We start from the raw sequence: 24,786 nt of genomic DNA on the forward strand, positions 1-24,786 counted from the left end.
TGATAACGCGGAACGCGAGCGGAGCTCCATCTGTCTGACCACTGACGAAGCGCGACATAGAAAAGCATCGGAAAAGGCATCGCCACGAAATCGTGACCAAGAAAAAAAGTCATTGTAGCGCTCCTGCTGGCGGAGGAATGAATAGCAGACTGGGGCCGTGGCCTCCGTGATAGGGCGCACCTTGCTCCTGCAGAATGTATTCAGGGAAGGGTGCGTGGCCCACCGTTATCTAGTAACGTTGGCGTGGCCGCCACCTCTCAACGGCCCTTAGGGTGCCTTAAGGTATCGAGGCACCCTAAAAAGTCCTTGGATTTGAACGCTGCGGTGCGGAGCCACGCTATCTTGCTGGGGAGAGCGTCGAATGAAACGGCCGGAGCAGAGGTGTGTGCGTGATCACGGAAGCCATGCAGAGGCTATGTAGTCGCCCCGCTCTGCAGACAGAGGGCGTCGTTGAAATACCTGTCTATTCTTCTACCGTGATGGTTCTTTCCTCTATGTTCTGTTGATCCATTCTCTCACTACGTTTCCGGGAGACTGGACTATGGTTTCCGGTCTCACCGTTGTCTCGTCTGTTCTCGTCTGCTGCGTGAACGTCCTCTGCTGTCCCTCATCAGAATGGCTGCAGTCGTGGGGAGGTTTGGCAGCGCGAGTTTCCTGCGACTACAGTCGGGATCGCTGATCAGTAAGGTAAAAATAAGCGGAAATTATGTTTCCCTGTGTGACTTTTTAGTAGCCCCTAGTACGCGGTAATAGCAGTTTGAACGGCAGGCACCCAGTGCTCATGCAACCGCACGTTGTTTAACCCTGATACCGGCTGATCTTGCTGCTTACCGGTGGGATCAGGATTTTTTTTTTGTGTGCATCTAAACAACTGAAAAAAATCATGCGTTCCTTCAGCGAAATGTCGCTGCTCGGATTTTAAATATTTTCTTAATGTGGGTAGATATTCTGCACATAACTGTGAACAGAACTCATCGATGACCTGTGTCCTGTGTATGTTTCATTTCTCGTTTTTTTTTTTTTTTTTTTTTTCTCCCCCATTGGTGTGCCCAACAAATTGAAAGTGAGATCCATGCACAATCAAGCAATCTGCACGGTGTTGTATAAAACGTATGATATGGTTTACACAATACTCTTGCCTTTTAGGCCCATGCATCGACCTACACGCCATTGAGCAGGGGCAAGAAAGTCGTAAGTCGAAGCCAGCTTGACCTTGTCGCTCGAATTTTGTGCGATTACTCTGTCCTCCCCAAATTGTTATCTTTCTAGCTGCATTATTACTCGTGACCTTTAGAATTTGTTGTCACGGAATGCAGCGTAATCATTGTGATGCATGCTGTTGCCAGTTGTGTGGAAATAAATACAATTTTCATTAGTGACTTGAACTTGTGTATGGCTTGCCACCAGAATCTACATCCATTTTGACAAACCATCGTCGTTTTTCAAGTTTCGTTTATTATTATTGTGACATTCATTCATTTTTTTTAAGCAGGACGTACGTTAACCGACATACGGCGGGATCAAATCCCGGCCGCATTTCGATGGGTGTGAAATGCAAAAACGCCCGTGTACCGTGCATTGGGTGCACGTTAAAGAACCCCAGGTGGTCAAAATTAACCCAGAGACCCCGACTACGGCTTGCCTCATAAACAGATCGTGGTTTTCGCACGTAAAACCCCAGAAATTATTATTTACCGACATTCGGTTGCATTCGTTCACATTATAGTGACGCGATGTGCTAGTTTAGTTATACCTTTGAGGCATGCCCTAGGATAGGCAGAAAATGTTCCACTTTTCTGATGTATTCATTAGTGATCGGTTATTTTGGGCTCACTTGCATTCACATTTGAGTTGTGGACTCTGCAGTGTTATGTGCAAGGCATGTTTTGTTGTGGGCCGTGTTCATTCATTTAAAGCGTTAAAAGTCGTGATTTCTTTCATTTGGCCTTTTGGTCTTAGCTGCTGCAGATAATTATAGTGTTGATTCTCACACAGTGTATAAATTTATCACTTTATTTTCAGACGCCTAATCTTACAATAACCCTGTTTTATGTTCTTGACTGTCTGCAAGTTTGTGCATTTACTTCAAATTCAGAAACCCAACAAGCTGTTGTAGCTGCTATGCTCCAACAGGTTGTCTATTACATTTGAGCAACTTGTACCGTTTGTTTCAAAGTATTGCAGACATCATCAGAGTTCCATGCATCATTGTGTTGCATGCATTATCAGAGTTGTCATTGGCACTTGTTAACCTGTTGCACGCATGGTACTCCAAAGTTCTTGAGTGTGACAAAAACAGTCTCTTGCTTACCTTACAACTTCTGTGGAAAGCCGAGAGAATTGCAAAAGCAGCCCTACATATTCAATTATGGGCATAGTGACTTGCAAACTCTTGAGACAAGTTGTACATAATGACTTATTGCTTTTGGGGCCCATTTTATGTCCTTAGCCTTGCAGTGTCATGCCCGCGGATACATTGATGAGGCAGCTGTGTGAATCCACTTGTAATCGGTGAGAATTTCTGTGGTTGGTTTCAGTTTTTCAGCACTGTGGGCGTGGTTGGAGCCGGTGTAGCAGGTGTCATTTATGCCCTCAATGAATCGGTGAAAGCATCCGACCTTGTGTTACATCCGCCCAAGCTGCCATGGCCACACAAAGAGACATTGATCAGCTCCTTGGATCATGCTAGGTTAGTACCTAAATGAAACAAAAAATATATACTGGCTATGTTATGGTGGTGGTTTAAATGTATCCATTGATGGTGTTGGCAGTCAGGCTGGTTTGTCTATCCTCTGCATCATTTGTAGCAATGCCTTTTGCAATGCACTTTTTCATGCTTTGTCAGTGGTCAGAGCATTGCCTGCCTGCGTTATCAACGTGATCAGTCGGCTGTGAAAGGTGGAATGTAAGAGTGGTGTAGAATCATGCGGAAGGCATCGCTACAGTATCGCAGCCCTGGACTTCATATCGTAACAAAACTTGTTTTAATGTGAATTGTGTACTCATGCCTGTAGGCTGTGTGTTTATAGTTACTTACTGTTCTCACCACTCTGCTGTTCAAAATGTAATGATTGACCAAATTGGGGAGCATACGAGCCTGGCAAAGCCTGCAGCTTTATCTCTAGCTGTTTGAAGTGTGCTGTGTGTCTCAGCTCTTGTACTTGTACCTTGTACTTTGCATGCAAATGGAGTAGCTAAAAAGTGTATTTGATAAAGTCTAGAAACAAGAGGTTGCTTTATTTTGTTCATGGTGTTATAGGAGAGTTGTACAGGTGGCACCAACATAATTGCTATGTGCCGGTTGTGCCCTTGTATTTTTCTGCGTGTGATCCACAATGCAGTGTCACAACCATCATACTAAGCCCTGTGACAAAAATGCTCTTTCAGTTGGATACATCTTGATTCCAGATGTTATGAGTCAATTTAAAAGGACTAAAGAGATCATTGTGCGAAGGAGGGCAGAAGTTTAGGGCGAAATTCAGAATGAGGAGAATGAGAAGGAGAAAAAAAAACTTTCACTGTCTTTTGTCATTCTGTGCTTTTTGCTGTGGCAGTACCCTATGAAGCTGTACTTTTCATGCTCATTGACATCTTTCATGCCCTGAAATGACAAGGATACACTTTGTTTGTAGCAAAAATAAAAAAAAAAAGCATGATTAGATGCCTCCAAATGGGTTAAATGTTTTCTCGGGACATAGCCAGCAACAAGCTATGCATATTTCCAAGCAAACTGCAATTAACTCTATAGTCAGTTTTGTCATTGCAAGAGAAGTGTTGCATGAAATTTGCCTTTTACTCATGCAAGCCTCCAAACATATTATTCAGGCTACTTTACTAATGCTAACACTCAAGGCATCAGTAAAATTTCGTGTGCATCGTTCTTGCGCCCATCCACTGGCTGTATGCGCTTCCATCACTTCATACTCTTTTATTTCATTTGGGCCATGAAAATCACGGCAAGCATGAGGTAATCCTTGATATCAGTGAAGTCCACACTCTGCAGTAGCCTCATGTCGCACATCGCATTGGTGGTGATGTATCCGCATATCCAAGCATTTGAAGGCACCAGCACTTTTCTGTGCTGTTGAGGTCACAATAATAAGCACTAGAATGCATGGCGTGTCGCACACAGCTGGAAAAAAAGCTGCATTGAAGCACGTGATTGCTGTTCACTAGCCATTGCCGTCCCTGTCATCTTGTATGCACTGAGACTGTGGTGGATTTCAAATGTGGTGGGTGCCATGAGAACCCCTAGTGATGTAGAGTGCAACCTTCCTATAGTGGAATTTTTTTGTCTGGGTTCTCATCCTGTTTTCACTTATGTTTGTTAGAGGTGCCACAGTTGCATAGTTTTTGGTGACATGTAGTGTTGTTCATATGTAAAAATGTACTACATTTCAGGAATTTATTTGCTGGCATGCTGCTATAACCTTGTGTCAATTAGGGCTCGTGTGTTTTGGGGAATTAGAAGTTGCTCGAAAGACATCAGTAGTATACTTGTATGGCGTGCTTGTTCTACCTCTTATCCTTTTTTTTTTTACTTTATGCATTGGAACACCTTATCTGCCTTTTATTTATTTTTTATTCATTCATTATCCAATTTTAACTGTTTTGGGATAATGTTTTGATTTGGTGTTTATTTCTTTAAAACTTATTAAAAGGGGTACTGACACAATATCTTCTAATCCTCTTTTTTTGCTTTAAGTGAAGGTCGGGTACCTCTAAACCCTAGAAAAAATAGCTTTTCTACTGCCAGTTTCGGTTTCATTTCTACTGTAGTGTGAAGTCATGATGCAGTATGTGGTCACATGGGAGCAGGAAATTGCAATGTTTTTACACTCTTTACCGGCTTGCTTGGTCGCCCACTCTGCTGCTACATTGGTCCTCACAACGAATAGCAGCATATATATGAGGCGACCGGCCGAGCCAGAGCGAGTATCAAAACGTCGCATTGTCTTGCTACCACGTGACCACATACTGTGTATGACGTTGCAACGCAGTATTCTCCTGGGAAACAAAAGTGAAAGTGGCCGTCGAAAAGTGGTTATATTAAATTATTTATAACACTCTGAAGCTTGTCACTATTTTTCTAGGATTTAGAGGTCTAGGGCGTTCATTTAACGCAAAAGAAATGAATGGTTGAAAGTATCATGTCAGTACCCCTTTAAGTACTTGTGGTGGCTTAGTGGCAGTGAGTTCTGCTGTTGAGCAGAACGAGATTGTGAGTTTCGTTCCCAGCAACAGCAGCCGTATTCTGATTAGGTTAGAAGGCAAGGACAGCTGTGTGCTGAGCATTGGTTGAATGTAAAAGGAAACCCTTCTGGTCAAAGTGGATCCCAAGCATTTCACCAAGGCATCTCTCATAGCCACAGTGTCGCTTTGGCATGCCCTGTGAATAAAAATGTTTAAATGATCACCAGAAAATGTTATGGTCTGTCCAGCTCAGTATACTTTTGTGCTCTGTTTCTAAATACTTTAGATATTTATTAGAAGCTACAGCGGCCATCACACAATAGGAGTATGGCAGCCATACAAGTGATTGTGTTTGTCCCTGCACTGTGCCATGTGTCCCTCCATGTCAGGGCATTCTGTGCTCAATATCGGGCTCAGTCTTTAGTGCCACAGCACGCCTCATAACTTCCACCATTCTCCATTGCCTTGTTATTGTCACAATCCACACACAGTAAGTAAAGTATGTAAAGTGAAAGTGCTAACTAAGCCAGTACAGCTGCTCGCCAGGCACATAGCACCCAGGACCTGCACGATAAAGCCACCACACATCCACATGGATGCTCTTGGCACTTTTGGCTGACAGATCTTGAACCCAGCTGTCACTGCCATGCATCACACATGCAGTCCACACTTGGATGTTTGGCCCCTCCTGACAAGTGTTGCTGTATTATTTCAACTATATGTTGTGTTGCCTGGTGTCCGACTCCTCTGGCTAATACAGGCCGATTTGGCTACCTTCTGCAACATGCATATCATCAGCTTCACACAATTCTTCGATTATTTTACAGTACTTGTTTGATATTGTGGCATACTGCACTTGGTTCTATTGGCTACAGCCAAGTGTGATGCTTTGTAAGAAACAATCTAGTTAACACACTACCTTGCGGATTTCCAAGCATATTTTGCATAACTACAAAGCTGGTTACTAATATATGTTTCATTTTTCCAGCATTCGGAGGGGTTACGAAGTATACAAGCAGGTCTGTGCAGCATGTCACAGTATGCGTTATGTTGCGTATCGCAACTTGGTTGGGGTGTCACATACTGAGGCTGAAGCCAAGGCAGAAGCTGAATCAGTGAGTACCACTGCTCTTTCTGTTTACTTCAGGCTTGCATTTTTCTTTCCCTCTCGTGCAGGTGGGGTCATTTTAGAGGATATTCTAGATGCTTTAAGTGCGACTTCCAGGATAGATTCAGCACGGGTACTTCGATACACAGCTCCTGAACTTTGGTCACCTATTGCTTTCTTCATTGATGTTTACAGAGCGTATTCTTTGTTTTGCTTCAGTGCATTTCTTGTTTCACAGACACATTTTGCCTACCTATGAAGATTGTGCTAATGTGCAAATAATTTGACAAGGCCAGTGTTTCTACCCCACCATTGATAATACAATATATACTGTTTCTGATTCCTTTCACTATTGCATTTTGAGTGAGCAGATTCTAGCTGCAAAAGGGATGAGAGATAGCTCATCAAAAAGCCATTTTATTCCCATGTGCTTATCCTTGCATTTTGTGGCTAGGTGTTACAGTAAAATGATAGACGGTGCCCACTTATTCATAAAAATGCAATGATTCACAGGAGTGCAGTGTAAAAGAACTGCAGCTTCTTGTAAACCGCTCTCATTATTAAATGTTTCAGGTGAAGTATGTTTTTGAAAGTTTAGGGTCTCTTTATGCCTTTTAAATTTTCTTTATACAATTCGCGTTTTTTTTTTTCTTTGCATTTATAAAATAGTAACTGTAATTATGCAAATGTATGTTATTTTCCACATGCCTTTGGGATTAAAGGAAGTGGCAGTCTTGCATAACATCTAGAAATTGCTCATGTTTCACGTTTATGTAAGGCTCTTTGTTTCGGGTAAAACCCAACAGTTCCAGATTTTTTCACCTCAAACAAGTTTTTCTGGTTAAACACGATTTCTCCCCTAAGTTTGCTTTTTCATAAAGTGCATGAATAAATGCAAGTGTTACAAAACTAATAAACGCTGCCCCACATTGTGATCAAGTTGTCAAAATATATCGTGTTATCATCATTCATATATGAATAGGATATGTGCTTCCTTTTGGTTTAACGCTCACACAAAAACCAGCATATGCGATATATCTAGCACCTCTTAACTAATTACTTTATTGCACATACGTATTGCAATTGCCGCAACCACTGCAGATGAAACCGCGGTCGCTAACGATGCGATCATGGAAGACGACTGTGCAGTTATGAAGGCACACAGTGTTATGCGCGGCAATAAACGGAAGAATAAAGGCTTTAAAGGCACAAATAGGCACGAAGCATTCTGGTGTTGCTGTCATTCACGTACGATTTCCACTGATTACTATGATGATGCAGACTCCACCACTTCGTTTCAGTTGGACACTAGCGCCGTTGTTGCTCTTTTGTGTCGCACATTTGTGGAGCTCTGCTCTCTCTGAGCTTCGAGAGTTCTCCGAATTAAGCGATGTGTGGCCAAATATGTCCGAATTAACAAGATTGTGATTGCATTGAACAATGCATGTGCCAGCCGGGTGCTAGGATCAGAGGACGAGTCCGAGTTAATGAAGGTCGAATGAACGAGGTTTTACTTGCACTTAATCTTTACACTCCCCTACCCCCCCCCCCCCCCCCCTTAAATTTTAAATAATATAAAACCTGGAAACGGAGAACCCTATGTTTATCGGGAGTGCTATAGTGTAGCTATTGGTGTTGTGATTGTCTTATATTTGAATGGCTTACTAAATATTAGAAGAAAGAGAACCAAAGGGCCCGTTTTTGTAAGTCACAACAGCATAAAGCCAACAGACAATGACAACAAGGAAAACATAGGGGTAATTACTTGTTTATATAAGTGAAATGTAGAAGTTATAGATAAATGAATGCGGACGAAAAAGCAACAGATCTGCGGCAGCGTTGATGCTTTCAGATAGCATACGAGGGTTTATTGGCCTGTTGCCCTCTCCTAAGCTCATGTATGATGCTTTGTGGTAGAAAGGATGTTCTACGTCTACTGCTTAGGGAGGTAGCGCTGGCTAACATTCTCCGGGTTTTACTCTAGTATACACATATAAAAACACCCGAGAAAGTGTGTGGGAAAACGGTGCCACAGTAGCTCAATTGGCAAGAGCATCGCATGCGTAATGCAAAGATGTGGGTTTGTATGCCACCTGCGGCCAGTTTTTTTCATCCGCTTTCATTTTCATTTATAATTTCTACATCTCGCTTATATAAAGAAGTGAGCACAGTCTATTCGCTTTATATGGTTGTGACTAATTGATTAGTCATATGGTGATGCATGCTCTTCTTTGCTGTAAGAATAGATCTGTTCTTGGTAGTAAAATTTTTGTTTTTCTATTGCCTCGTTTATCACATGCCTGCTGCATTGCTCATTTTCTCATTTTAGAGGTAGTGCCTGTAGTTCTGCGAAGGCGCTAAGACATGACACTCTCAGCTGGCACTATCTTTATGGCAGGGGAAGTCACAGGTATTGCAACAGATAAAATACTGTAATCGGACATTTGTTTTGTGGTACAACTTGAATATGCAAGGATATTGCATCACTTTAATACACATGTAAGCATCTGCTTTATGCAATTCATGGCCTGCTTGTCTTTATGGAATTGTAGCAGAAATCACGATAGCTTCAGATGCTACCGATTGTCATTTTTGTGTTGCAAAAGCCCAGTTGATTGGCACTTACAGGAGACTGCAATAGAGGAGGAAAAGGATGGAGCCAACTTTTTGCCACTTGTGACAGAAGTGTAATAGTTAAAGGAGGGTTTGGTTTATATAGTACAGGACAGTATAGTAGTATCTCTCCCTTTCCTCATTTACTTAAATTTCAGTACTGCATGAATTACTTTGCTAGCACATGGCGCATAAGAGCAATGAATATTTTCTAATTGTTTTAATTTTTTTACTCTGAGAGGTCTTTTCATTTTATCATTAGCAGATGCCATTGTGAAATTTCTAACACATTAACCTTTGTTTTCTTAAGGTGCAAATCTTGGATGGTCCTGACGATCAAGGCAACATGTTTGAGCGGCCTGGGAAGTTGTCGGATTATTTTCCAAATCCATATCCAAATGAGCAAGCTGCTCGCGCTGCCAACAATGGTGCCCTCCCACCGGACCTCAGTTTCATCACCAATGCTCGGCATGGTGGCGAGGTACAGTCTGCCCCCCCCCCCCTTTTTTTTTTTTTTTTTTTTTGCTGATACCGTATTTACTTGATGGTGTAACGCGAGTTTTTTTTTTCCAGATTTTTGCTACTTGAAGTCGATCCTCGCGTTACAATCGAATACTGAAATTCAAGTTGTCTAAAAAGTGCAATGATGCACCCAATTCTAATCAACGAGTGAAATGTGCAAGTGAAAGCGCGCGATGGACGTGCATTTTCACAGAGAGTGAACACACGGCAGAGAGCAAATGCGAATTCTTCCGTCGTGTGAAAGGTCGTGGGGAATGGGAGGGAAGGAGCGGAGGCAACGTTTAGCTGCGGCACCAAATGGGTATCTTGCGACCAGGCGCAACGGGAACTGGCGACTCAATCTTCCACGCGAAAGGAGGAAAGCTGGAAGGCAGCGTGGGAGGGGGCACGGCTTCTGCTCTGCTACCATTGCGTACTTGTACTTTGCGCGGCTGCAGGCTGTCGCGTGCATCGTATCTTGAAAGCGATCTCCACACGGCTCTTACCTTTGTACGTGCTGCTGTGCTGTGCTTTCGCCGCTCGGTTTCCATTCAAGCGATAGATGGCACGAACCTTCGCTCACTGCTGCGGGCGCGCTTGCTCACGCTAGCGTTCTGACAGCGGTTGTGCGCAGTCATCGAGTGTGATCTATTCATGTTTGCTTGTGCGCGCTGACATCATGCTTGTTAATTCAATTAGTAAGCTTTATACCGCCAATAAAACTGTCATTACTCCGTATAGTTCTGTACTAATTTGCTACCACAATTGATGCTCGGGCAAAACTGTGACTTTTTCTTGCATCTGGTTGCGTTACTTTCGCGGTTTTATTTGTTCTTGATGGACGCAATGAAAAGTCACCCCTCGCATTGCAATCGCGGCCGCGTTACAATCGAGTAAATACGGTACTTCTTTTATGCTGTGCCACCTCTTCACTTCTCAAATTATTATTTTTACTTTGTTTTCCTCCATAAATTGGTGATCGAAGTATGAATTAGGAAATTTATGACAATACAGTGGAATCTCGATGATACGATCACGGCTAATACGAATTTCCGGATGATACGAATTTTTCTGAGGTCCCGACCGAGCCCCATTACTTTGCAACGTGCTAGAGAACGGTTGTTACGAATCAATTTTCGACCCGCGTCGGTTGATACGAATAAACACTGCCCCACCGACGCCCGCGAAAGAAAACAGCACGCAGTCACGCGCGTTTTCCCTTTCTCGTTTGGTGCATAGGTGCGGACGCGGCGCCGGACAGCGCGGAAGCCGCGACTGGGCGCGAGGAGTTTGAAGCGGTGGCGCTTTTGTTGCTTTTGTGCTTTTTTTTTTTTTGTCTCTTCGCTCGCTGCAGCAAGCGAAGGTTCGTGCGGTCTATCGCTTCAACGGAAACTGAGCGGCGTAAGCACAGCGCATACAAAGGTCAGAGCCATGTGGAGATCGCTTTCAAGGTACGGTGCGCGCGACAACACCGACAGCTGGCACAGGCGCCCCCCTCTCCCTCCCTCCCGCGCTACCTTCCCGCTTTGCTCATTTCGCGTGGGGAGATTGCGTCGCCAGTTACCCTTGCGCTCGGTTGCAAGATAGTAGTAGTGATTTTATTGAAGAAGAAAATGACGCCTATTTCTGCTGCCCAATAGGGAGCACGGCGCAGCGTCAAGGTTGCAAGATACGCATTTGGCGCCGCAGCACAGCGTCGCCCTCCCTCCCTCCCATACCCCCACGGCCTTTCGCGCAACGGAAGTCGCGTTTGCTCTCCACTGTGCGTTCGCTGTCCGTGAAGGCGCGCGCACTTTACTCGCACATACGGCGCGCGGTGACGAGCCCTTGGACTCGTGCTTCACGTCTCATGCTCCTCCTCCGCATCGCCCTCGTTGATCTCCTCTCCCATCAGTGGGCACACCTCCTGCTCGCTACCGCCCTTGTCGGCGAGATTTTCCCGCGGAAACAGCAATTTCGTCCCACGCGGCTGCACTGTAAGCGGTATGCGTATACATGGAGTTCTATGGGAGGGTAAACGGGAGTCGGAAAAGGCCGCGTTGTAGCCAGTTCTGCATTATAAACGGTTGCATTATAAGTGGTCTATACTGTAAATGCTTTTTACGTACGTGTACCTGAGTGAGTTCACCTCTCGACTCTTTAATTTAGCTAGTTTTAATTGTGTTTCGATGATACGAAATTCGGCTAATACAAATTTTTTTCGTGACCCCGTGAGATTCGTATAATCGAGATTCCACTGTATATGAAACTTAGACCTAGTAACAAAAGCACAGATTGAAGGAAAAAGAGCATAGTGGGGCTGAGTATTTTTGAAAAGGAAATCTAAATAATGATAAAAGAAATTTAGGAGATCTAGATAAGCACATATGTTGTCACCAATGTTTATCTCTTTCTTTCCCTGTGAAATATATTGTACTGCAGCTTTCACGATCGCTTTATTCCCTTCAGGCACTGTATGCACAATTGTGCATGCCAAATAATGCGCCATAAGGAAAAAGCACTGATGAAAACAATTATATTTAAAATGTCGCATATATTTTAAAAAACATCTGATTGAACCTGTGGTGCAAGTTTGAATAATTATGTGTGAAGTGTTTTAGTAAAACGAGCTGGAAGGTAAATGGCTGGGTGTTTTTCCAAGCATGCTAGACATGATATAGTTGTTCTCATATATGACGTTCCTGTTCCCGCATGGAGTCCTCATTCTGTAATCTTGACAACACTCACTGAAGAATGGAAAATTCTTAATCCACCTTAATGCTGTATGCTCTTAGTAATTCTCAAAGTGCAAGAAGTGTGATGAAACTAAGTACAGTAAAAGCTCGATGATACGATCACGGCTAATACGAATTTCCGGATGATACGAATTTTTCTGTGGTCCCGGCCGAGCCCCATTACTTTGCAACGTGCTAGAGAACGGTTGTTACGAATCGATTTTCAGCCTGCGTCGGTTGATACGAATAAACGCCGCCCCACCGACGGCCGCGAAAGAGAACAGCGCGCAGTCACGCGCTTTCTCTCCTTCTCTTTTGGTGCGGAGGCGCGGCGCCGGACAGCGCGGACTCCGCGACTGGGCGGGAAGAGTTTGAAGCGGTGGCGCTTCAAGAAATAAATGCTTTTTACGTACATGTGCCTGAGTGAGTTCACCTCTGACTCTTTAATTTAGCTACAGTCGAATCTCGTTAATTCGAACACGCTTACTTCGAACATACCGCGTACCGACAATGCTCTTAGCAGCGCGCCAAATAACGCGGCGGCGCCTCCGACCGGCATTGCTCCGACACCGCCATAGAGCAAAAACTCAGGAGAGACCCCTCAATGCCGCGCGCGAAGGAACGGGAAAAAAAAAAAGAACTCGCGGCAGAAATTTCCCCCTCTCTCAAATTGGAAGGTCGCCGTTTCTGCATCGCGCCGGAACAAGCGTGTACGTGCCGACTAGAGTGTTCTAGAATATGGACCATTGTCTAGTACACTCTAGTGCCGACTAGAGTGTTCTAGACAACCGTATTCTAGCACACACTAGTGCCGACATCTCAGCCACGCGGATAAAATGGCAGTGAACCCTTCTCCTCTATTTTCTAGTCACATGTTGGCCTTGCACGCTGCGGCAGCGGCGCAGAGGGAAGCAGCGGCGGAGGCACAGTCGGGCCAACGAAACTGCCACGCCCGCAAGCGCTCGCTTCCCGATAACGGCAGAAAACGAAACTTCAGGGGGCGGCTAAAATAAGCTGGCGCCAGCACGGCGGCGCGCGCGCACTGAGATGTGCACACGGAGTCGAAGGTGAGAGCTACGAGGGAGTTGAGAGGGAGGACGAGGGGAGCCACCGAAGCGGCGGAGTTGACGCGGCCAAATAAATCCGCTTCCCTGCCGCCCTCCTCCCTCACCTTCGACGGTCTCCGCGCGCACCCGTGTGCCGGCGCCGCCCGCTCGCTCCCTGAAGCTTCGTTTTCTGTTGTGGGAAGCGACCGTTAGCCGGCGTGGGCAGTTTCGTGGCCCGCGCTTGCTATGTGCTTGCGCGCCGCGATATTTCACGACTCGCACCGTTCGTGCATGGTGCTATGGTGCACGAATACTTCAAAAATACGTCCTTTTAATTCGAACAAATTTTCGGGCCCCTTCGAGTTCGAATTATCGAGATTCGACAGTAGTGTTGGGCTGCTGAGCACGAGGTCGCGGGATCGAATCCCGGCCACGGCGGCCGCATTTCGATGGGGGCGAAAATGCGAAAACACCCGTGTACTTAGATTTAGGTGCACGTTAAAGAACCCCAGGTGGTCTAAATTTCCGGAGTCCTCCACTACGGCGTGCCTCATAATCAGAACTGGTTTTGGCACGTAAAACCCCATAATTTAATTTTAATTTTTTTTTTAGATTCGACAGTAGTTTTAATTCTGTTTCGATGATACGAATTTCGGCTAATACGAATATTTTCGTGACCCCGTGAGATTCGTATCATCGAGCTTTTACTGTATAATGGAATTAATTGTCCCTCGAAGGGACTATCAAACACTATTATTGTCTTAGCTGCTGAATTTACATGGCTGTGTGTTTCATGCAGTTTGTTAGCTTGTGGACAACTTGTTATGAAAGTAGGGCTGTGTGAATATAAAAATTTCTAAAATTTTAAGCAACATTTCAATATAGTGATACATGCTCTGACAAAAGCAAAATGGAAATGGCAAAGACAAGTCTAAGTTGGAAATGCGGAATACAAGGCACGTTCGAAATCGGCTGCACTATCTGATGAAATTATATCGCTAGACAAACAGTTCCACTCGCTTATTGTGCATGGAAAGAATGAATTTCTGAAAAGACATGTGTGAAACTTGTACGTGAAAAGACTGTGCGCATCACGATAACGTTGGATGCGCGTCTTAAATGATTGAGCATACGTGCGGCCATGAATGGTGAGAGCCATGGCAAATTGAATACAATAATTTTAACCTAGCCACCTTTCTTTGCAATGTTAACATAGAAATGTTAGGAGCATGAGATCAGAAGGTGTATCAGTTATTCTACATAGTATTTGTTAAAAATTAAACGAACCGCATGCAGTTGAACCATTTCTGTAAGTACGAATATTAAATATACATATTAATCTGGTATTCGAAATTTTCAAATATTTGCACACTCTTAATTGAAACGGTTGTTATTCCCTATGGATGGCTCATAACCACCCCACTTCCCCTTTTTTGCTTTATTTTAATCGATAGCTGTTAATCCAGTAATTATGGTCATCATCATCAACCTATATTTTATGTCCACTGCAGGACGAAGGTCTCTCCCTGCGATCTCCAATTACCCCTGTCTTGCGCTAGCGTATTCCAACTTGCGCCTGCAAATTTCCTAGCTTCATCATCCCATCTGGTTTTCTGCCGACCTCGACTGCGCTTCGCTTCTCTTGGTATCCATTCTGTAACCCTAACGGTCCACCGGTTATCCATCCTGCGCATTACATGGCCTGCCCAGCTTCATTTCTTCCGCTTAATGTCAACTAGAATATCGGCTATCCCCGTTTTTTCTCTGATCCACACCGCTCTCATTCTGTCTTTTAACGTTAGTCATAAGATTTTTCGTTCCATCGCTCTTTGTGCGATCCTTAACTTGTTCTCGAGCTTCTTTGTTAACCTCCAGTTTCTGCCCCATATGTTAGCACCGGTAGAATGCACCGGTAATTACGGTACAAAGCCTCGATTCCTCAAGAGTGCAATAATAATAATGAAGTCCTTTTATTACAGAAGGACCAGAGGTTCCTGTTTGGGGAGGGAGGAGTGCAACAGATAATTGTCGCCTTTTAATGTGATCATTTCAAGGTTTGCGCCAAGTGCAGCACAGCTTCAGATGTTGATAGACTAGAAATGGTACCATATTATTGTGCCATATTTGGCCCAGATATTGCTTGAAAGAGGTGAAATCGGAAGTAGTATGCCACATTGTCCTGGAATGTCAAGTTCACTTGCCAATGAGACTGTTTTAACTGTCGTATGACTACACTGTTAAAAAGCCGTTTTTAACATGCAGTAATAAATATAGATGGATGGTGTACCATATTCATCTGTCTTTGTGGAGTACCTGCACACTGGTGAATTATCCAACAAAATTCTGTGATTGCACTTGAAATACAGATCTTTGATAATTTGACTCTAGCTAATTGTATTTTTCAGTGAATTTGGTCCCAACCGATAATTCTGGCTGGCACTCGTAAGTTTCGATGGGCAAAAGCTTTCGTTACTTCTGCCCTGAAATTGGCCCTCACTGGATATATCAAACTTCACTGGTTGGCACGAACACACCTGAACTATATGATGACTCCATGGTTGCAGCAGCTGCCTTAGTAGCACTAGCGGAAAGTGAACACATCTAATACACAATTATCTCCCAGTGAAACAATACCACCAAAATTGCCTATTTTCAGCCTGTCATAGGAAGACCTTCAAGCAAAAATGACAGCTCATGATGATTACTGTATTTACCGGTTTCTGATGCATACAGTTTTTTTTTCTAAGAAAATTATGAAAAAAATTTCTAAACAGTGCAATTAAATACGAAACCACGTTTGCAACCTTAGCAACAGCCTGCTATTAAAGCCAGCAGCGTCATAGCCATTGTCGTCACAAGATGGCGACAGAACAAATTTTCACTTAGGATTGCAACGACAATGTGCTGCGTTCAATTGGATTACAAGAGCTCATTTGCATTTGCAAGAGTATTTTACATGCTAAGCTAGCAGCAACAAAATCACGTGAGTTGTTTTCAGCATTCCTGAAAATTGCAAATGTCGCAAGATGAACTAGTGAAGGGGTTAATCAAAGTATAGGCCACCCTTGCATTGTTGCGAAGTTGTTTGATAGACCTTGCATTTGCAATTGTTGCGAAGTTGTTTGATAGATGCGGAATATTAAGCATGCAATGAACTGTACAGAGGATAACATGCTGTGGTGCATCGCTATAAAGTGATGTCTGAGAGCGACGACAATAGATATAAGTGCAAATTAATTTCCAGTCTGAACGTAAACTACACTGGTTTCAACTGTTTTGCTTACCAGAATCAGATGCATGCTACATTTTTCTTGTTAAACATTCAGGTGCATGTCAGATTTCTACTTTGCTTAGGAGCTCCAGTGTCATTTTCATGTAGGTTTTCTACTTAGAACTTACTTGGTGTGCGTTAGATTGATGGAGTGTGTTAGAGTAGGGCAAATACTGCCAAATGAAACGGTGGTGTGTTTGGGTGTTTTTTTCTGCCTTTTCTACCCAGTGGATGAAATCGATAGATTACAATTAAGGGTGTGCGAATATTCGGAAAGTTTGGATATTATAGAATATTATATCTTTAATATTCAATTCGAAACATATATATTTGAAAATGTTTGAAAATTTGAATCAAATCGAATATTTGCTGGCCGTGCGGGAGCAAACACGGTTCTTAGCATTTTTATTAACGAACACTGCTCTAGTTTTTTAACATAGCAATGTAATTGGAATGTTCCAAATTAACCCAACTTGCTATTAAATGCATGTGCATACCATTATTCTATATTTGATTCGTTATTTGAAGCTAAGTATTCGTATTCAGTTTGTATTTGAAAATTTTTATATTCGCACACCCCTAATTACAATGGTTTCGTCAAGATCGAATTAATGTAAGTCGAATGTAACAAATCTGTATTCACAAGTGATCAAACAGTGTGCAGGCTTAAATTGGAACAAGGTAAAGCATACTATTTAAAAAATTTACCGCTACTGCTATGAAGACATAATTTGCTTGTAGCACAACAGAATTTTTTTTTCCCTCAAGAAATAGTGTTGCACCATTCTTTGATTGAAGTTGTAGAGTTTTTAAAATTTTTATTACATTTTTGTACTGCAGCCTCTTTGGAAGGTCAGAGCAGTCTTATTGGTCTAGCTGCTCACGTTTCTGCATCAATGCTTGTCCATCATGCTGAAGTATTTGCGATTACGTTTTCATAGGACTACATCTTTTATCTGCTGACTGGCTACTGCGATCCACCAGCCGGTGTCAAGGTTCAAGAGGGCCAGTACTACAACCCATACTTCCCGGGAGAAGCGATAGGCATGGCACAGGCTCTGTACAACGAGGCCATTGAGTACTCAGATGGTACCCCAGCCACTGCATCACAGATGGCCAAGGATGTGTCCACCTTCCTCAAGTACTGTACTGAACCCGAGTATGATGATCGGAAGCGCCTGTTCATCAAGGTGAGTGTCATTGCAATTTGTCCATATAAGGTTAGAACTGTGGGGGTCCTGAACCGCCCCTCAGGCCTGGTCAAAAAACACTGTCTGCGGATAGCATATGCTGTTGTGAGCATCTCGTCTAAATTTTACAGTCATGCGCAGCATGTAGAGCTCACAAGCGGAGTGCGAATTCTCCTTTTTTTTTTTTTTTTTTTGAACACGCTTTTTTCAATAGAAGCCTACTCCTCACTCTTTCATAATATAGCGGAATCCCATACGCGGCTGCTATTGGTCAAAGCTGACATCACTCAAGAAGGGTGCTTGGATCAGTGCGCTTCTTCCTACTGTTACTGCGTATATTTATTGACACAGTTTAACAAACAAACTGAAGTCACCGAAAATCTGCTTTCGAATTTCGATAATAAATTACGTACTTCCGGCAGAAGCCGACTACAGTAGCCGGCCGATTCCGCAGACTTCGCGGGGACTGAAAAATAGTCCGAAAAACCGCACAGTACGAAAAATTTGCCCCCCCCCCTTCCCCCTCAAGAAAAAAAAATTGAGGCTTAGAGCGGCTTAAGAAAAATATCGCAGTTTCACCCAAAAGGCGGAGCATCGATTGCAATAGCAAATTAATAGACAGCAATACGAAGTAAGGATGTTAAGTTTATCAGCTGTATAAAGTTGTAAATATGCTCTTACTAACTAAATAAGCACAGTGTCACGTGCGCACAGGTTACATGAACACATCTCGCTCGATGACCACGAAAACTCCTTAAAACGCTGGAGTGAAAAGCGCACCAGAAGCAGCGGGCAAATTGACCTTCGCGCTGTCTATTCTCTCGCTTCAATGCGAACGTCAAAAAAAAAGAAAAAAAGCGCATACGAAGCTACTGGCACTCGGCGTATGCCCTTTGTACCCATCGCATATCACTTTGACTATGAGTCTCCCGTGGGCGCACACTTCGGCTACATAGCAGATCACTTTCAAGATACAGTGCCTGCACAGAAGCTCCGTCGGCAGCAGCCACAAGAGCTGAACGGAGCTCCTCACAGTCTCCGTCGCCTTCTCACTCCCCGTGCTACCCCGTGCCCCGCGAGCAGTCCTCACGCTTCTGGCCACCTTCCTCTCTCCCGTGTGCGTTGCCCGCTCGCCCTCGCAAGCTTTCACCTGCACACAGCGTACGGTGCAACCAAAACTTAAAAAAAAAAAAAAAAAAAAACGGGTTCACTTAAGTGATTATGACAATATTGCTGAGCTGACCGAAAAAAAAAATAAAGCATGTGCCTCTTTTTGGAACGCTTTGCCGGCCAAGGAAGAGCGGGCATGGCCTCCGAGACTGGAGGATAGCGTGCATCTACTAATCTTGAAGGCTGTACAAGGGGCCACTGAAAGCCAAGCCAGCGGAAAATCCAACATGGCAGCCCGCAAGATCGGGTAGCGTGGCTCAGAGCGAGCGATTTAGTCTGGAAAATCGAACATTGGCACCTAGATTCGTTCGAAAAATGGGTCGCGAAAATGCATTAGCTCTATGGGAACCCTAACGGTACATCTATGAAGTCCGGAATATCCAACAAGTCTGAATTTTTGGAGTCCGAAAAATCCGTCGGCTACTGTATAGTCTGCGCATGCTCGGCTGCGGCCGCCCGCATAGGAATTAAACTTTAGTCCACCCGGCTTATTGGTGTAGTAGCTGTTCGGTCTCACTAATTTCGACTAGTTTTGAACACTCAACTAGCTTTGAACCATGCGAAACTTAAGGTCAGACCACACGCATGCTTGTCGCTCCTGGTTAGATGCCGTGGCAGATTTCACTTTGTATTGAGCTATCGATAGTACTTCAAAATGCACAGGTTGGATTTGGCTACTATCTGTTGCTAAAGCTGGTGAAGGACAAAACCGGTCCTCACTTCGTAGCACGACTACATTGGAGCATATGAGCGTGAGCGTGCACTCAAACCCTGTCATGCACAAAGCAAACACTGCACATAAGCGCTACAGTTGGATGTAGCTGCGGTCTGCTACGTAGCGTACATATTGCGGCCGCAACGAGTCCTCTGGCTGAGCGCACTGTGGCTTGCTGAGGACAACCACGTTTGGTGTGTCGTAGGCACCAAAATCGGAAGTAGTGGCGTCTACGTGAAAATCCAAAATCCAATTTGAACTGCGCACCACGGCGACGTTCAGTAGGTGGAGTGTTGTAGGCACACCTTGCTCTGCCATAGCCTTCGCAGTGCAGGTCATTGAAGAAGGAGCGGAAGCACCGCGAAAGGGATGTTTTGATTGCTAAAACTCCGCTTGTGCTGAATGCGTTGAAGTACTTTTTGAGGCAGAGTATTTCTGACGTACCGTAAAATTCCAAGCAAGCCCCCCCCCCCCTCTCCAAGCAAGTTGAAATTGCTGGCAAAGTGAGGGGGGGGGGGCGCTGTCCCGGAACGGCACCAAAATTCGAGATGGCGACGAAATTTTAAGCCAGGAAAAAAAAGGGAGTGCGCATAGATTTAAAATTTTATTACACTGAACTTTATTTAGGCCAACGATTTGTTATACAGTCGAATCTCGATAATTCTAACTCGAAGGGGCCCGAAAATTTGTTCAAATTAAAAGAAGTTCTTTTTAAAAGAAGGACGTATTTTTGAAGTATTTGTGCACCATAGCACGATGCACGAACGGTGCGAGTGTGAAATATCGCGGCGCGCAAGCGCATAGCAAGCGCGGGTCACGGAACTGCCCACGACGGCAAACACTCGCTTCCCGATAGCGGCAGTAAACGAAACTTCAGGGAGCAAGCGGTGCCGGCACGGCCACGGGTGCGCGCGGAGACCGTCGAAGGTGAGGGAGGAAGGCGGCAGGGAAGTGGATTTGGCCTCGGCAACTCCGCCGCTTCGGTCACGGCGCCAGCTTAACCCACTTCCTGAAGTTTCATTATCTGCCGTTATTGGGAAGCGAGCGTTCCAGCGTGGGCAGTTTTGTTGCCCAGAGTGGGCCTCTGCCGCTGCTTCCCTCTGCGCTGCAGCCGTAGCGTGCAAGGTCAACACGTGACTAGAAAATAGAGGAAGCATAAAGGAGAAGGGTTCACTGCCCTTTTCTCCACGTGAATGAGGCGTCGGCACGTACACGCGTGTTCCGGCGCAAAGCAGAAACGGCAACCTTGCCATTTGAGAGAGGGTTTCCGCCGCGGGTGTTTTGTTTTTTTTTTCTTTTCTTTCCCTTCCTTCGTGCTCGGCATTGAGGGGTCTCCTGAGCTTTTGCTCAATGGCGGTGTCATAGCAATTGCCGGTTGGAGGCGCGGTGATTTGGCGCGCTGCTAAGAGCATTGTCGGTGCGTGGTATGTTCGGATTTACCGTCGCTCGCAAATGCTTTTGCATTCGAATTACCGGGCGTTTTCGCCCATTGGAATACACGTAACTTTGACGGGACCACAGCGTCAATAATTCGAATAAACCGGCAGTTCGAATTAAGCGTGTTTGAATTAACGAGATTTGACTGTATCTGTTAATCACTTTGAAAACCATCAAAAGACTCTCCAAGTCAGTCGCAAGGAAAAGGTTGCAGCATTCCGCTTGAAGTCCGCCCCGGTCTTCTGGCACCACGGCTCCAACATCTGCCAGTCCGCTTTGCAGGTCGCCGTCCTCCGAGCCATCGAGTGCGTTGCTAATGCCCCACCGCTTGAAGGATTGTGCCACTGCCTCGTCGGGTGCAGTGGCCCACGCCTCGGCAACAAAATCAAGCACTTGTTTCCGCGACGGCTTTTTCAAGTTTCCCTTTGGTGATCGCTCTTCGTCACGCATATATTGCTCCCACAAACGTCGCAGGGTGGATTTAAATGGCTTGTTCCAGTAAACGTCTGCAGGCTGAAGGATGCTCGTGCACCTGCAGGAACGTAGAGCACATCAGTATTGTACTCCTCGAAGGTATTTTTCGCAGCTTGTGTTTTGTGAATGGGCGCCTAGTCCAGTACCAGTAACCGTCGCACGTCGTCGACATTCGGGCCCCAGACTCTCGACAGCCATTCTTGCATCTTCTCCGATGTCATCCACCCGTTTTTCGTGGCGGTGAGACGAACATTTACTGCAAGTGGGAAAAAAAAGTCAGCATTGTGATAGAACGAACTCTGCGAAATTGTGACTCCTCGCCCCCATCAATAAAATAAAATTATTCTCTCCTGGTATGCGAAGGCTCGCAAAGGCCCTGGCTGGAATTTTCTCGCTTTGCTCTTTGAATATAATGAAGGCTGGGAGCTTGTGGCCGGTGGCGCAAGCAGCTAGGCAAACCGTGAAGCCTCGCCGGGCACATCCTGTGTTAGCGATCCGTATGGTGCTTTCGCCGATCACGTTGTTGGTCCTGTTGGCCAGGTTGTCCATATTGGCCATGTTGTACAAAGTGTAGCCGTAGTGCCGTCGCAGGGAGCTCGCAGACGACCGAAAGGCACATGCTACCTCCGAAAATTCCTCCGGCGTCTTCTCGCTCTCGTTTGTAGCGCGGCGCATTGCAGCGCCGAACCGCTGCTTCCACCGATTTATATAATGACTGGAAGCTACGAAGTTTCCAAACTGCATGCTCTTGGAGATCTTGACGGCCTCTTCAGAAAGAAACCGGTTGCTAACGGCACGCCATCCTGCACTTCTTTCACGCTCGAAGAACTCAAAGAGCGCATCGTCCACGTATTCACTGAACACTGGTGCGCCGTTACTCGGCTTCCGTCGAAGTTTCGCCTTCCCGTAGTTTTGCTGCAGCAAATTGTCGAAATTATTTTCCCATTCCCGTATCCGCTTCCGGTCGAGCTTGAAATGTCGAGACGTCTGGTGCACGTTTTTTCCATTTTCATGATGCCATTGAATGACCTCGATTTTCTTGGCCACTTTGTAGGACTGCATAGGCATAGCTGACCAGGCACAGCAAACACAAAACAACAAATGGCACGTAGCATGTGCGTAGCAATCAGGCTGCAGGATTGAATTGAATTGGATTCTTGGATGATGGTGATCCTGCCCTCTCGTGCCCTGCCCTTCATATCAGGTCGCCGTAGTTGGCCATGTCCGAACCAGCAAGACCACAAAATATATATATATATATATATATATACATATATTGTAAGCACTATTAACGTACTTCGTCGTTTTCATTTGTACATAGCCATCATCATCTTTCCTGTTCTACTTCTTCGCGCATGAGCTGGGACGTTTCCTTTTTGGAATAAAAGCACTTGACAGCTTGGTCGGTCTCGGTCTTATAAAGTGGTGGAGGTGCTGGGTATCGATCCCAGCACCTCTTATATTATTTAGAAACATCCACGGAAACGTTATTCGTGAACTGGATGTGGCAGGCAACTGTTGCCACGCGTCGGCGCAGTGTGGTGAAAAGGAAGGGGGGGGGGGGGCTTTGCCAGAATGGCGCGAATATTTGAAATTAGCCGTGAAGTTGAGGGGGGGGGGGGGGGGGGACGACGCTTGCTCGGAATTTTACGTTAGTCTATTAATTTCAAATGCCTTTCTCCACTTTGATAAAAAGTGGTTCAGGGCCCCTTTAAGTGATTCACTGCTGCTTGCCAGTTATGAACGAGACAGATGTCATCGAGAGCTGGTACCATGTCTTCACTGTAGCGGTGCTAGTCTCATCTGTGTTTGCATAAATTTCTCATTTATAAAAGCTCTGTTCTCTGTAAAAGTGACTTTGTTTGACATTTTGGAGCACTGATCTGTCATTTTAGCTTTACTTGCTTTTTTTTAGTGTACTGTTGTCAAATGATGCCTAGATTCTTGAATGGCAGAGACATTCACTGCACTTATTTAACTATTCCAGGTTATGATGATACTCACGGTGCTCACTGCTGTGTCATGGTACTACAAGCGCTTCAAGTGGACTATCCTCAAGACGAGGAAGATAGTCTATAAGCCTAAAAACTATGAGTAGGTACTGCACGGGATAATCACTGCCTTGTTGTTTTTCCTTTGCAATTTGTGATGTAGATAAAAGGAAAGCAGATGCAAAGGACTGACCTTTGGGCAGTAGCATGTGCTTTCCCTTCAGTTGAAGGAATAAAATGCAGGCCTGTCTACATGCAAGCGTCTTATGTACCTTGTGTCCTTTTCTGCTTACATCATTCTTGTTACTATAGTGGAAGCAAGTGTGGTGCTTGTGAGTGAAATAATGTTGACAAGCACGACAAGCATTTTCAGCCAGCACTGTAGTTAGTTACGAAGTGACGTCACAGAGTGCCATGTTGCAGTTTACCAGTTTGATTTGTTATGTGCCCGTGACACTTATGCTACAACAATCCTCCCTGCTTAGTCTGAAAAGAACAATGCAAAACACATCACGTTGCATGGTCAGTGGGTAATCCAGTTCGGCTGAAAATGCTCATGAGCACTTTGCCTCAATGCCATGGTAGGTGGGTCTGCAGCCTTTCACTTTTACTGGAGAGCCTTCTGACGATGTCCAGTGCGATGATGGTGGTGCTGGGTTGGAGTTAGGAAGTATCAATGCTGTGCCTGTGGTGCTTGAGGGTGGTTGTGGTGGATTGTCCAGTTATGTCATCTTTGGCACAACCAGCGGCTGTGCCTGCTCGTTTGGTGGTTGCCGTTTTGTTGAAAGAATGGGTGGCTGGCACACAGGGTCACTTGGCAGTTGATCACCAGCCAGTGTAAGCTCCAAAGGACTTTCTTCCACGCAAGCAAACAAAGGGGGGGCATGTGGTTGGCTTGGACCAAACTTGTATCTACCAGACGTACTTGCATCACCATGCCATCTTCCCAAGTGACCTCGGCACACATGCACTTCACGCACACTTTTAGGGTTGTCCCTCGTCGCGCCGTCGTAGCCACACTAGTACTCACCGCTCCCACTACACGCGCAGCTGTGCTCTCTTTCTATCTCGTTCCCGACTGCGCGCTCTCTCTCTCGTCTGTAGCTAGGGGCACTGCGGTGCACAAGGGCTATATAAGCGCTGTATATACTGTACACATGTACAGTATATATACCGTATTTACACGATTGTAGGTCGACCCATTTTTTCAGATTTGGCAATCCAATGTTGGGGGGTCGACTTAGAATCGAAACCGAACCGTGTACCGCTAGTAACGGCAAGAGAAATGCGAAATCAGGGGCGCTACGGCGTGGTTACAACTTTGCACCTACGTTTTTATGGTTACGGTGGAAGCGTAGCGTAA

At 45.0% G+C, this 24,786-nt stretch overlaps 1 protein-coding gene across 1 annotated transcript; it reads left to right on the plus strand.

The window, feature by feature from the left end:
- Window positions 1–536: 536 nt before the first annotated feature.
- LOC119465865 (cytochrome c1, heme protein, mitochondrial) lies at window positions 537–23,684 on the plus strand. The gene is made up of 7 exons (XM_037726346.2): window positions 537–687; window positions 1,147–1,191; window positions 2,538–2,689; window positions 6,182–6,308; window positions 9,225–9,395; window positions 17,388–17,636; window positions 23,420–23,684. Exons 1-7 carry the CDS (start codon window positions 616–618, stop codon window positions 23,528–23,530), a joined length of 927 nt encoding a protein of 308 aa, XP_037582274.1. The 5' UTR covers window positions 537–615; the 3' UTR covers window positions 23,531–23,684.
- Window positions 23,685–24,786: the final 1,102 nt, after the last annotated feature.

The sequence above is a fragment of the Dermacentor silvarum genome, chromosome 1, assembly GCF_013339745.2.
Source record: "Dermacentor silvarum isolate Dsil-2018 chromosome 1, BIME_Dsil_1.4, whole genome shotgun sequence".
NCBI lineage: Eukaryota > Metazoa > Arthropoda > Arachnida > Ixodida > Ixodidae > Dermacentor > Dermacentor silvarum.